The sequence below is a fragment of the Poecilia latipinna genome, unplaced genomic scaffold, assembly GCF_001443285.1.
Source record: "Poecilia latipinna isolate Pla-1442-1.1 unplaced genomic scaffold, P_latipinna-1.0 Scaffold237, whole genome shotgun sequence".
NCBI classification, from domain to species: domain Eukaryota; kingdom Metazoa; phylum Chordata; class Actinopteri; order Cyprinodontiformes; family Poeciliidae; genus Poecilia; species Poecilia latipinna.
In genome coordinates, this window is record NW_015112853.1 from 921,772 (window position 1) to 935,583 (window position 13,812).

Genomic DNA, 13,812 nt, shown 5'->3' on the forward strand with positions numbered 1-13,812 from the left:
TTGAAAAATATCAATCTTTTATTTAGCCAATATAAGTGAACATAATTTACTGAAATAAATGCTTTCAGTAATCTTCTAATTTATTGGATATGACTGCACACAGATCAAAGTTGGAAACAGCGTCTGACTGCTTAACGTCAGAAACACAATGCCTACAGCTGGATGTCTGACTGTTACCTCGTCAATAATGCAGAGTCCATGCATGTTCGAGGGAAGAGCCAGGATTGTCTTACCGCTCCAGTGCGTCAGGACACACGCGAGCACACCTGACTTTAACTACCCAAGAGGGCTGGGGGAGGCTTTAGGTGAAGAAAGCTGTTAGATCTGTGTGCAGCAATGTGACGAGAGGGGAAAATTCATCTTTACAACCACACTCATTGTCTTCTTGAGAACAATACGGTTTTATAAGATGCAGACGTCGCTGAAAGTAGTAACACTGAGGACCCAGTAACGCCGGAGGACTTTGTCAGGACGCCTTGGCAATGATGAGGATGCTCATGAGAAAGACCATGACGAAGAAGATCCACATAAAAAATCTATCCATCACCTTGGCAACTTTCTTCCACTCTGCTACCTTTGCACAGGTGGCTCTCTGCTCTCGGAAGCAGTTGGCAATGTACTGGATGTTTTTTACCACCTTGAAGAAAAACACAGAGGAGTTGAAACAAACCCTCAATAAATAAATAAAAAATAAAGTGTTGATATCCTTTAAAAAGAAATCATCACCTGTTTATGTTGGAGGCAGGGACAGCAACAGGGGCAGGATGGGAGCTGAATTTTCTCTGAAGAGTAGAGATTTTGCTCCTTAACCCCCCCGTTCAGGTGCTGAAGGTTTCGGAGGTGCGGAGGAGCCTGGAAGTCCAGTTGGTCCCGTCTGATGTGGTGGAAGTGTTGAGTGGGCTCTCGTTTCAGTTCGCCTCGCTCCAACGTGGAAGCACGGTTGTTGTGGTTGTTGTAATAGTGATATCTACCATTGGCGTTGCCGTTTGCATGGCTTTTGTAATGCTTGTTGTGATGATGGCCATTGCAGTACCTGTACGGCTCGCCGTCGTGATGGTAGAGGCCGTTGTGGCAGCTGTCGTCATAGTAACAGCCCTTATCGCCCATAGGCTCCTCCGGGTACAGCGGGGTCCTCTCGCTCTCCGGTGTCGTGCAGTTCTCCCCCACTTCGTAGACGAAAAAGATTTTCGACATGTAGTCGATGATTAGCACTTTCGCCCACTGAGGAACCGGTTTGGCTTCTGCGCCACAGAAATGGATGTTCATTATGAAGATGGTGAGGGACGTGGAAGCTGTGATCATAGTCATGGTGGCAATGTAGTACTTCCCTTCAGGACAGGACGGAGAAAACGACACATTTAGGGAGCGTAATACTCCACAATATCCAGAAGTTAAAGCTGTAAATCTCATTTATATCAATATTTATGTGAGACGTCCACCACGCATGTGAGGCCTGCTGGGAAAAACTATTTCCTGCTATAACAAACACTGTGGAGTTTGGTAAAAAAAAAAAAAAAAGAAAAGAAAAACAACTTCAGCTGGGACTGTGTGAGATGATGAAAAGGTTTTGGCAACAGTTCATTAAGTACAGCGAAGGATTTGTCCTCCTGTTCCTCCTTAAAAAGCCTTGGGAATCTCATCAGAGTGCAAGCATTTACATATACATATCTACAGTCATACTCAAAAAATCTGAATATTTAAAAATTAGCGGTGTTGAGTCTTGTTAGTCAGATTGAAATTACCCTTTGAAAATATCAACCTTTAAGCAGGTAATAAACACATTTGTGTTTTTATATATAGTGCTTTTATTGATCTAAAGTGATATTCTAATTTTAAATGTCATGTTTTCTTTAACTGCAAGTGGAAAATCATCAAAATCAACATAAGTAGAGGCTTTCAAATATTTGTGTGTAACTAATGTGTTTCATTTTGTGATAAGTTTCCCAATATGTACATATGAATATGTATAAACACGTGTGTGTCAGATTTGTCTTTTTTCAAATATTTCCTTAGTTTGAGCAGTGCTAAAATAATTTAATAACCCATATCTAAAATTTGCCAGTTAAACCCAATGGTGTTGGGTTTCACTGACGTTAAATCCAATGCCCTGTGAAAAAAACACCGAATCTTTAAAGAGAAGCTCTCAACAAAAATGAATCACAAAGAACTGAAAAAGTCTTAGGAAACTTTTTTCTTTGCTTTTCACCTAATTACCTTTTTACTTAATTTAAAATTGTCATTTAACTACACATGGCAGTTCTACATTTGTAGCTAACTCCCAAATGAACAGCCCGTCGACCTAAAGATGGATAAGAACTGGTTCAGACCTATGTAGGGCATGCTTTCAGCAGGAGGCATGCTCTCAGCCACCAGCAGCTGAAACACGGTGAGCGCCAGCAGCACCGTGACCCCCAGGGACACCTTCTCTCCCGAGTCGGCCGGCAAGTAGAACCCCAGCGGAGCCAGGAACGAGATGAGGAAGCAGGGCAGGAGCAGGTTGAAGATGTAGAAGGAGGAGCGGCGCTTAAGGAGCAAAGTGTAGGTGATTTCTGTGTACGGGTCCGAGCAGCAGCCGTACATCATGACATTCCTGACCGCAGGCATGCCGTGACACTCCCACTCCACGTTCTCCACAAAGTCGGACAGGTCGCCACTGTCCATGCCCAAACTGATGTCCACCTGCGTGGAAAATTATTTCATTTCTTAGTGTGTGCTCCCGGAATGGACAGGGATCCTTTTAATATGTTTCTATTGCCTGATCTACAAGAACTATTTGTTTTAATGTCCTCCCCTTTTTGAGTGTCCTGCTTCCACACACCTGGTTGCCATTGTAGGTCCAGGAGCCAAAGGTGAGTTTGCACGACTGCCAGTCGAAGGGGAAGTAGGAGACGTCCACCACGCATGTGCTCTTCGTGATGGCCGGGGAGTCCCACACGATCTCTCCGTTATAACGAAGCTTCACGTTAGTGCTGGGCGACTCTGAGGACTCCTCGTCTGCTCTACAATAATAGAACGAAGATAAAGGCCACATTTATGGATGAGCGTTTTCTTATTTAACGTCTGTTTCATCTTTTTTGCTTCAGATTACAGACTTGTTGTAGAGAACGATGTCAGGTTTCCAAACCAAATCACTGGGGATGTTAATCATCTCTAAGTCGTCGTAGTCCTCTTTGTCCCATTTCAGGTAGGCATCGTGCCAGACCTGCCTTATCCACAGGTAGGTGGTGAGCACCTGGTTCCTTTCGTCCTATAATACATGCAATTTCAATAAAAATCAGACAATTTAAGACATCTCAATCTAGAAAGCAAACACAACTCAGACAATCTATTACTACAATCTATTCTGCAGACGCAACGAGTTTTATATTTAGTACATTCCAGTCTCTGCATTATTCAAAAAAGTAAATGTTCGAAGAAACTTCTGATGCACCCACATCATCAAAGAAACATATTTCCTTTTCCTTTGAGAGATGTTACCAACTTTCAAGTTTTGAGAGGGTTTGAATTATGTGCTGAAGAGAACATAAACCTTTTATCCTTTTTGATTTTGTCTGATTTTTAATTGCTATTTTATAGCAGCTACTTTAATGTTTAACATGTATTCATTATGTTCAGTATTTTTTATTATTATTTCATATTAAAAAAATTTAATTAGATTTTGACAACTCTTAATGACTCCATCCATCCACCCATCCATCCCAGTTTATCCCTGTAAGGTCGATGGTGCCTCTCTCCAGCAGTACATCTTGTATCTTCCAAAATAAAAATTAAAAACAAAAAATAAAGAAATCTTTCTTCTAAACAGACTCTTATGTTTCTCAGTAAAACAAAAGACAGATGTGAAACATTATCAACAGAGTTTACTTGCACAAGAAATGAAATATTTTGCCCAGCTGAAACAATAACCTACAGGAAGAATTGATCCATGATACCCAGGTTAATTATTTGTATCATTAGATGTAGCTATTTCTGATCATGTAAAGTGAAAATTGCATATCACAGGGCAATGCCACTTTTCCCTCTCTTTTTTTGTTATGTTTATATGAACATTTGCACATTTGTAATCAAACTGAGGTTCAGCGACTTGCCTGAGGACATGCAGCAGACGGAAACTGTAATCAAACTTGAGATCTTCCAGTTACTAGAGTCTGCAACAACTCATTTAATAAGTCACAGTTTTGTCTCAAATAAAATGGAGAAAATCCTGAAATGCTGTATAATCCAGCTCAAATTCTTACATTTTTAGGCTCACAGCTGTGGTTTTCTGTTTGTGGATGAAGTCTTTTGGAGTGTTCTCTGTACTCACCATGTCTTTGATCTGTGACAGCGTGATCTGAAGGGAGACATTGAGGGCCTTGTCTGTGTCCTCCACAGGTCTCAGAGCATTGGAATAGTCCTCCATCAGGTCATTCAGAAGCTTGCGGGCATAATGACCCTGAGCACCGTGGGACACTGAGCACACACGAAGAGGTAAAACATAGAAAAAAATATGTTAGAGAGGCCTTTTCATTTCTGAATCTAGAACAACAACAAAGGAGGAAAAGCAAGGCAATCGTTAATAAGACAAACCTTTCTGCAAAACTAACCTTGCACCAAAAGACTTATCCAAACCATCACTGCTGTCCTCCTCATTTTTTTTTTTTTTTTGCTCCTCTCTCGCAACGTGATCAATTATTTAGCACAGCGGTCACCAAGACCTGCCGGGTCCAGACCCAGAGCGTCACTCAGTTTGGATCTCGGTTCTGCACCGGTGAGACAGAACCCTACGAGACCGCAGAACGTTCCTGAAGTCTGACATCCTGTCAGAGGCTCTGAATGCTTGGCTGGCTGTTAGTCGCAGATCGCATCTGTCTCTCTCTATGTGTAATTGCTGCTGCGGAACAGGACCTGGGACATCACACACACTCACACACACATACTTTGATATCACATTGCACAATGTCTCCAGGTGAAATGTGATGCCCGACGTCTTCTTCCACTTGTGTACATGACCACAAGCTGTACGACACACACACACACACACACACACACACACACACAGAGCCGGATTGCGTTACACAGTTAGCGACATTATGTCCTGTCATTCAAAATGAACACACACACACACACACACACACACACACATACACATATTCACACAGATGTCTCTGAGGGTATTTTCTCAATTGATGATCAGTTGTTCCAGTGTAATAAGACTGTTTGCAATTTGTTGAGCAATTACAAGATTTTTAATTTCCTTCTGTCAGTAGATTATATAAAAAGGAAAAGCTCACTGATCCTATTAGACATCTTGCAAAAACATTCAAAATAATACTTTTGTTTATATTCTTTGTCTTCAGATTAAGATTTTATTCATTTGTTTGTTTTTGAAAAAAAATAAAAAAGTTTAAGTAATATTTGCTGGATTAATTTTACTATGTGATGAAAATTTTTTTATTCATTTCAAGAATAAATTATCTACAATTTCTAAATGTGGCCTTTTAGAATTTAACCAAATTTGAGCAGCAAGAAAAACATGTAAGCTGAACAAAGAATAAAAACCAAGAGAGGAAACGGATGAGGCTTTGTACATAGGAGGGCCAACTAGTGGTCCTCCTACAATCCGCTCTGCCAGCTTAGTTTTAAGCTAATTTTGCATGCATGTGCTGCTGCTGTTTTAAGTTACATTTAGATAACTTAAAATGTTATCTTCAGACAATACAGAGTAAAATGAGGGTGGTTTGAGGGAGACTTTGAGCTTCTAATGTGTTTCGTTGTTTCTTTAACTGAATGAAATTCTGCTGACTTGAAGCTTTTGTTTGAAATTTCAGAAACTAAAGTAAAAACAATATTTGTCTGTCATTTTTTTATTTTTTTATTTTTTTTTTTTGCTTTTTCTTTCAAATTTAAAAGTTAAAAAACATATTTGTTCTAGTTTTGTTTTTCTCCAATTTGATGTACAAGTGGTAGGAAATATGTACATTTTCTACCAGCTCCAGGACACAACTGTCCCAGAGCTGACTTTACATGTCCTCTATAATTAATATGTTACCACTGTAGCCTTAGCACTTTTTAACCTGAAATCAGTTTATTTATAAGAATAAAAGCAGAAAAATCTGCAACATTACAAAATACTGGCAAATGTTACTGACATTGTGCTCCGATTCCGCAGAGAAACTGCACATTGTGATGTTACTGTGTCACTCAGTTTCTGTGGTACTGAGCTCACACAGGACAGGTGTTTCCTGTGTGCATCTAAGAGACTGTGTGCATGCGTGTGTGTGTGTGTGTGTGTTTGTAAGGGAAAATAAGCCATAGTGTAAGTCAGTGGCAAAAATTAATTTCTGCAAACCATAACCACTTTTTTCTTGTTTGGTTTATGATCAGAGAAGGCTTTTTGCAGATTTTTTTGCATGTTTTTCTGTCTGAAACAAGATGATCTATCAAGAAAAACGTGCTAAGAGAAGGTTGGAATATAAGCTTGTGTGCTGATCGATGAGAAGCGTGATACAACAAACACAAGAAGAAGAAATGCTTCGAGTTTTCGCACATCAGCAAAGGAACAAGGACTTGTCTGGGTGCTGGTAGCCTTGTGGGTGTTTACACACAAGCACTGTGAAAAGAAGAATATATTACGATATTAGGTAAACATCACTTTTAGCCAGTTGGATTTGCTAATGAAAAGAAAGACTCATTAAAGACTTGTTGCCAATTTGTTCAGTTAATCAAAAATCTTGTTTTTTAATGTGTTGTAATAAATTCAGCCCTGTTAAGAGGCAGGCTACAAGTTGCTTCAACAAAGTGATTCATAAAACATCTCTCTATTCAAGCTCCATGTAAACAGAAATTTAGTCTGGACAAAAAAAAAGGGGAGCTAAGTGAACTTTAAATCTCACTAATGCTATTAGCATTTACTAATAATATGATGCATTAAAGTTTAAATGAAAGTGGCTGTGAAGCTTTTATAAACTCTCATTAATGCTGTGTCTCTGAATGTCGTACCATTTGAATAATGAAGGTCTCACATTTTCATCTCCGATGTTTTTAGACGAGAGCAGACATGGCTGTAACAATCTAATCCAACAGCAACATGAATATAACCAGTTTTTTATTTTTTATTTTGTGTTTCCAGTAATAAATGCTAACAAAGCAGCAAAATGAGATTCAATTAGGAATTACCGGTTGATAACATCAGTGCTTATATACAGCATATGATGGATATTAAGGGTATCCCCTGTGTTCTAAACAACTTTGCTTAATCTGCTAAGATTGTTTCTTTTTCAGTCTGTAACAGCAGGCCATGCATCTGAGAGATGATATCCATCTTCTTCCTTAAAGCAAAGCTCTATAGTCACTGGTCTTCTTACTGGTCAGAGTTTGACAGGGTTGCATATATCTACGAGAAACCAAAAGTTTTGCCTGCTACGGAAACAGTTGCAAACATGTGACGTAAATGTCTTCATCTGAGGATGTGCAAAGCACTTCTCCACAGATGACTGTGTGCTCAGCAATTTCTTGTGATAACCAGAGCTTCTGTTTTATTTCAGGCTGTCCTCTCCCTAAACGAAGGCTGCATGATTCTGTGAGGGTTGAAGTCGCCTACTCAGTAAAAACTGCTGAGTTATTTCTTGATCCCCAATAGGGAGTGTTTTAATAAAACAGTAGATCACAAAATGTGAAAGAGGCTAGAAGAGGCTTTGCATAGAAACCCAGACTGTGCTGAACCTCTTCCACAGGAGGAAATAAGAAACGGATGGTAAAATTGTTTTGTATAATATTGTTAATATCAGTGAGTTAGGTTTAGTTTGCACCAGAGAACAAGTGTGGTCACTCAAGCTCAAGCTAGCATTAGCTTCTTACCTAAGTAGCTAACACAAGCTAGTGCTAGTCATTTTTAACATTTATCTTCTGATCAAAGTCAATAAAGACATAAATATTTTATACAATGCATTATTTTTAGTCTGAACTTTGTTAACCGTTTTCAAGTGTTTGGCACCAAGTCTTATTTGACATAATCAAGATGTTTTCATTATTCAATCTGAGTGAAGGTCTTAGCAGAATAGAAAAAGCCTTTATTTTCCCACAATGGGGAAATTCATGTGTCAGTCCACTTGTTGTTTTGGCCACTTTCACAACTAACCAAGACATCAGTTTGTTGAATAGTCAGTTTGCATTCACTCAGTAAACAAACTGCACCAAGGTTTTCCTCTGGACAGGACTTCACTTGTTTGGCTTGAACCATCGTTCAGCTGAGCTTTCACATCTGCCCCAACAAAGTGGGGACTATCTGATTAAAACCATCTTTTTAATGCGGTCCGAACAGATTTGGTGTGAAAACAACATCAGGGTAATCAGGTTGATTGGAAGCTGTGAAAACAGCATGTAAGTCAGCTGCTTAAAAGACCAGTAAAATTCTGAGGTAAGTCCATTGAGATCTGGAAGCTGTGGATCAGTCATTGGACGATTGAGACACTTGTGAGTTCATTTCCAGCTATATTCAATAAATTAAAATACGCATTCCAATGAGGCTAATTTGTCTGATTAGAAGTACATTTTGAAAATTGACCATCTGTAAGCAGATATTAAACATACTTTTCATTAAGGCTACATTTCTGTATTAAAAGTGTTTTTGAATTGAGTATATTAAGTAAATATTCTAATTTTAAATGCCAGGTTTTCATTAACTGTAAGTGAAAATCACCATAATTAAGAGAAACAAAGTATTTTAAAAAGCCATTTGTGTGTAATTGATATAATGTGTTTCATTTAGTGACAAGGTTCCTGAAATTAATTGACTTTTCAATAATATTTAATTTATTTAATCAGTCCGTAGTGTTGCAGATACATTTCAGAAAATCTTGGTTAGGTGTTCAATAAAATACTAGTTTTATGATGATTTTTTTAATGATGTTCATATGTTCTGTTTTAAAATTTTTGATGTACTCAAATGATAAAAGAAAAATTCAAAAGCGTAGAAACTGTAATTTATGCTATCTAGCATGCCCAGTCACCACATCTAGATATGAAACAAGAAAATATGTTAAAAAAAAAAAGCTGACTTTTTTCTTTACAATTTGTTAAAAGTTTGTTTAATTGTTAAACCACTGAAAACCTATTGGCTGTGGGGGTAAAGTACCAATCAAGACAACCCACAGAGCTAAACTGATTGAGCCTCGTCACCATGGCAACGTGAGGTCTCAAGCACGTCTGGCTAGCTTTCTCTAAACCGACGGCGGGGTGAGAGGTCTTGTAGTCCTGCAGCAGCAAATGAAAGGCAAGTATTATCAAAGTTATTTGCTGCATCTGTGTTGTGGCCGCTGTTCTGTCAAAATGTCGGATCTGATGAAGAAAAGACCGACTCACCAGCCCCTCGCACAGATCACCCCCCGAGGCTCCTTCAGATGTCAGCACAGGAACTACCGCTAACCGTAAAGTGGCTCGACACCCACAGTTCAGTACAATGCCTGTGAGAGTGTGTACATGTGTGTATGTGTGTGAGAAAAAGACACGCAGACAGAGAGATAAAGGGATGAGGCATTGTGGTAGCTGTGGCAGAGAGAATAATGAGACATAAAAGACGTGACCACAGCACTGAGCCAAACACACTGAACTTTAAAGTCGAGCGCTTCGCTTTTCTTATACAGAACGAGTTGAGGCAGAAATAATTGTGGAGCCACAATTAAAAATATTGTGGATTGAAAATAAAATCTTAAAGCTAAGCATTACAGCATTGAAATAGTTAGTTAGTTTTCAACGTCTCTGTTCAGATGGTCCAGGTTTTGTGCGACTGTTTTTGAAGCACTTGTAAGCGGGCCTGCAGAAACAACTAAGAGAAGAAATTTGTGAGAAATAACAAAAATGAAGCTGATGGTTGCTATATGTGTTTTTGTGAAATGTTTGTACATGAGAGTTCATGTGTAGACTGGGATGTGGTTAGGTGTTTTTAAGCATATCCTTGAAAAGTCTTGATGGTGCCTCTCATCCTCAGCGGCTCTGAACACCACATGAAGACGAAGAGGCACTCAGAGAAAGAGCGGGAGAAAACATGAGGGGGAAGGATTGGTTTCTCTGAGCCCTTTTCCTGGTCGGCTCCGTTTTTTTATGAGTGTGTTTTGTTCTGAAAACGTCACTTTTAGTAGTAAGTAACTTTCTCAAATGTTACATAAGAACATGGCAACATTTGCACGCATTTTTACACATAACACAACCTGAACGTACATTATTCCTTATTGGCAGAACCCCAGTACTTGATTTGAGCTGCATAGCTAAACCTAAAAAGATAAAACTTATCTCTAATCTAAATCTCCCTGCTTTACTTCTCCTGACTCTATGTGGGTTTAAGCAAATGAAAATGTCTTACGCTGTTAATGCTGAGATATGAGATGCAGTTTAATCATGTTTATGATTGCATGAATATTTTAAGATATGGAGAAAAAAGAGCAATAGTTTCATTTCTTTACCGCTGAGCTGCTATCTAGACATATCAGAAAATATGTTAGCAACATGTTTCAATCCCCCTTTTTTTGTAACGTTTCGCTGAACTATCATTACTTTTACTGGGAGAGGGTTTCTTTTTTTAAAGCAAGTAAATACACAATAGGATTTTCTATTTAATAGCCTGACAAGCCACAGACATAAAAATGCCACATTTGTAACTCTAATTCAGAACAACACAAGTTTTATTTAAAGATGATAGAACAGCTTAAAATCCCACAATGCATGTTATATTTTAATGTTAAAGACTTGCACCACAAATAAATTCATACCACAAAAAATGTTGGTGCAAAAAAATACTGAACCAAGTGTTTACAATAAGGATTTAAATGCAACATCTTACAGTGTTTGGTTCCTGCATGTTGAAATTCAATCCAAGAACATCCAACAAAACCAAGAAATACAGAGAGACCTCACAGAAAACCCACAAATTATTTTCTTTTCATTCTTGTACATTGGAATTATTGCAATTTATAGCAGGAACATCATTTCATGCATTTACTCAAACCTTAGACAGTCTGCAAGCAAAAACTAAAAATTGTGTTCATTGAAGCTAAGATTTAGCTTGTCACTTGTTTCGTGAAGACATTAAGAAATTTGAACATTAGAAAGAAAATTAAAGATATCACACACATTATGCTTGTGATTTTTCATGTTATTTTCAAAAATGACTGAATAGATAAATGTTTCTAAAAATAAACACTTTTTTCCCCACTTTATTCTTTAGCTGGTTCAGAACTTCTATAAAATGATTTTAAAAAAAACCCATAATATTTTTGATTTACAGCTCAAAAATATTAGCACCTCCTGCATGTTTAGATTTAAAATTATTTTCCTTCAACCCGAGAAGTTTGTCAATGATCGGAAATGAGACGGGCGTCTCTCGAAAGGTAACAAAACAACGGAAAAGCAGTATCAATACAAAAGAAATTGTTCAAATGGTGTGCTGTAAATTATTTTCGATTTTAAAACACTACTTGCATTAAGCAGTAATATCCTTTCTATAACTGCTAACCAGCTTTTTGCATGTCTCCTCTGGTATTTTGATGAATTATCTCTAGTTTAAAGCTCCAGATCTCTGAGGCCGCAGGGCCTCTTTGCCATCACCCTAATCTTTAACTCCCCCTCAGATTCTGAGGACAAGTCAGAACTCTGACTAGGCCGCTCCAAAACGATATAATTGCTTCAATTCAGATGAAACATGTTCGGAAAAACAAAACATTACTTTAAACCCGAGTCTGCCAGGGATATGAATAATTTTGGGCTTTGCGATGTATTTATGAAAAACATTTTATTTTTAGGCCACCTGACAAAACATTTCTCTAGAAACAAAATTTTAAATGTACTCCACAAAGGGTTAATTTTGCTTTCTTAGCTGAAATGTATTTCCAACATAATTTAAATGATTTCTGACTGCTCACGCAATCACAAAGTAATGGTAAGGGACCCGGAATTTCATTAAACCTGATTCAGAAACATCTGGAATGACATTGTTCCGGCTTCATGAAGCCACATCCAGAAAAATGCTGCATTAATGTATTTGTGGTAGTAGAGAAGCATATTTCTTTAAAATTTCAATAAAAAAGTTCACTTGCTAAAGTAAATCCTAGTCTGAGACGAAAACAACCTTTTCTCTTTAAATCCAAAAAACAATATTCTGTTTGACATACTACAAGAACAAACATTTATGACTTGATCCCTGAAGAAAAGTGTCCACCCCATATGCTGGTTTCTCGGTCAGTGACGTCATTTTATTTTTTATTTTTTTTTTTTTTTCAGTGTTCTCAGTTGAAATATGTTTGAGTTTTCGGGGGGGTATTAGTGAAGTACAGCCTAGTATGTCAGGAAGTCATGTTTGGGTCCTTACATCTCGTCATGGCTGACTGAGTTTGAACAGCATATCTGAAAAAAAAAAAAAACGGCAGCAAGATCAAAATCAAAGGTCAAAACACTTTGCACTGGTTCATGCTGAACATGCGCCTCCTTTCCCGTTTCTTGTGCTTGTTAAAAACTGTCCTCACAGCGTACTCAAACACCTGCTGCACGCCACGGTTGCTCAAGGAAGAGCACTCCAGGTAGCCCTTAGCGTGCACCTCATGGGCCACACGTTTCCCCTCCGCCGGCGAGATGCAGCTGCCCCGATGAACTCCCACCTCCCTCAGGTCCGTCTGAGTGGCCACCACCAGCACTGGCACCCTGGGCAGGTTCTCCCGGACCTCTGCAATCCACTTGCGCTGGATGCTGGCCAGGGAGTTGGGGTTGGCCACTGAGTAGCACATAAGGACGACGTCGGCCTGCTGGTACGACCTCGGCCGAATCTGCTTGAAGTTGTCGTTGCCCGCCGTGTCCCACAGCCCAAGGCTGATCTGGACCCCGTCCATGTACACCTCAACACCCGTGTTTTCAAACACGGTGGGCTTGTACGAATCTGGGAAAGTCTCGGAGGTGAAGCGGACCAGCAAAGCCGTCTTGCCGACCGCGCAGTCCCCGACCAGAACACACTTCACAGACAGCTCGGTCAGGCCGTTCATGGTTGCCGTCGATTAACAAGCCTCTCGGGTTGTCTTGGGTTCTTCAAAGAAAAGGTTAAGGTTTTTCTGTCAGGCTAGCAGGATGTAAGGTCCTCAAGTGTGAGCTGTGCTTTCGTACACTGCTGGCGGTTTTCATCACAGGCTACGCTCAGACATTCACTGATGAAACAAGTAGAGTTGCTCTCAGTGAACTGAACTGATCGATGTTGTCTCAAAGGTCTCGTATGCAGCTCGCACCTCTGAAGCGGATGATTTACGCAACCTCTTGGTTCTTTAGGCCATCTCGGCTCATCTCACTTCCTTCCTCTTGCTCTCAGTAGCAGCATGGTCAGCTCAGGGGATTTCTCTTCGGTCCTCTCACTGACCATCAATCTCCCGGTCCCGATGTTTGTCGGTGAATTGGGATGGTCTCCTGGGAACAGGAAAGACATGTTAGAGACATGGAAAAATGCAACACGTTCACAATAGCCAGAAAGTTGAATGTTTTAGTGACCACTTGATGGTTTTTTTGAGTTTCTCGTAACGTAAAAACATTTGCAAACGCCCGATCTACCATGAATGTGTGAGCAGCACCTCTTCCAAATTAGATAATCTGTGACAACATAAGAAATTTTTATACGGAAGTAAAGACATGTTTGCTTAGGTGTGACCCAGAATCCACAGTTTGAACCCGAAAACGTACACAGGTGCTTATCTTCTGAACCTCATCATCAAGCTCATGTGTTTCACTGTCTGCACCTATTTTGTTTGCGTCTCTTTTACACAAAAACCTCCCGTTGTTCATTCTGCTGTCTACGCCTCATATCAG

The 13,812-nt window shown here is 39.3% G+C and overlaps 2 protein-coding genes and 1 long non-coding RNA gene across 4 annotated transcripts in view; 1 reads left to right on the forward strand and 2 right to left on the reverse strand.

Annotated features, from left to right (window-relative positions):
- Positions 1 to 9,435, reverse strand: chrna9a (cholinergic receptor, nicotinic, alpha 9a). 2 transcript variants are annotated; one of them, XM_015032345.1, is made up of 8 exons: positions 9,343 to 9,400; positions 4,587 to 4,998; positions 4,307 to 4,452; positions 3,093 to 3,247; positions 2,819 to 2,999; positions 2,328 to 2,679; positions 727 to 1,328; positions 1 to 637 (listed from the first exon to the last, which is right to left on the reverse strand). In XM_015032345.1, exons 2-8 carry the CDS (start codon positions 4,630 to 4,632, stop codon positions 467 to 469), a joined length of 1,653 nt encoding a protein of 550 aa, XP_014887831.1. In that variant the 5' UTR covers positions 4,633 to 4,998; positions 9,343 to 9,400; the 3' UTR covers positions 1 to 466. The 2 variants fall into 2 exon arrangements, with proteins under 2 accessions (XP_014887831.1, XP_014887832.1); XM_015032346.1 differs by lacking the exon at positions 4,587 to 4,998 and having other exon boundaries at positions 9,343 to 9,435.
- LOC106947381 (uncharacterized) overlaps positions 9,348 to 13,812 on the forward strand; it is a 14,297-nt gene continuing 9,832 nt past the window's right edge. Inside the window, exons 1-2 of the long non-coding RNA XR_001424974.1 lie at positions 9,348 to 9,429; positions 9,968 to 10,117. This is a non-coding gene — a long non-coding RNA (uncharacterized LOC106947381). The remainder of the gene's footprint in view (positions 9,430 to 9,967; positions 10,118 to 13,812) is intronic.
- Positions 11,231 to 13,812, reverse strand: part of rhoh (ras homolog family member H) — a 3,414-nt gene continuing 832 nt past the window's right edge. The window contains exon 2 of the mRNA XM_015032347.1: positions 11,231 to 13,416. Within this exon, the coding sequence (XP_014887833.1) occupies positions 12,417 to 13,004 (588 nt within the window). The 5' untranslated portion in view covers positions 13,005 to 13,416 and the 3' untranslated portion in view covers positions 11,231 to 12,416. The remainder of the gene's footprint in view (positions 13,417 to 13,812) is intronic.

Bases quoted from the DNA above. Each gene is read 5' to 3' on its own strand.
- chrna9a (XM_015032345.1), bottom strand. From the start codon at position 4,632: ATGAGGAGGACAGCAGTGATGGTTTGGATAAGTCTTTTGGTGCAAG. The intron at 4,453-4,586 runs GTTAGTTTTGCA...GTGTGTGCTCAG, and splicing joins GATAAGTCTTTTGGTGCAAG to TGTCCCACGGTGCTCAGGGT. The intron at 3,000-3,092 runs GTCTGTAATCTG...CTATTATTGTAG, and splicing joins GACATCGTTCTCTACAACAA to AGCAGACGAGGAGTCCTCAG.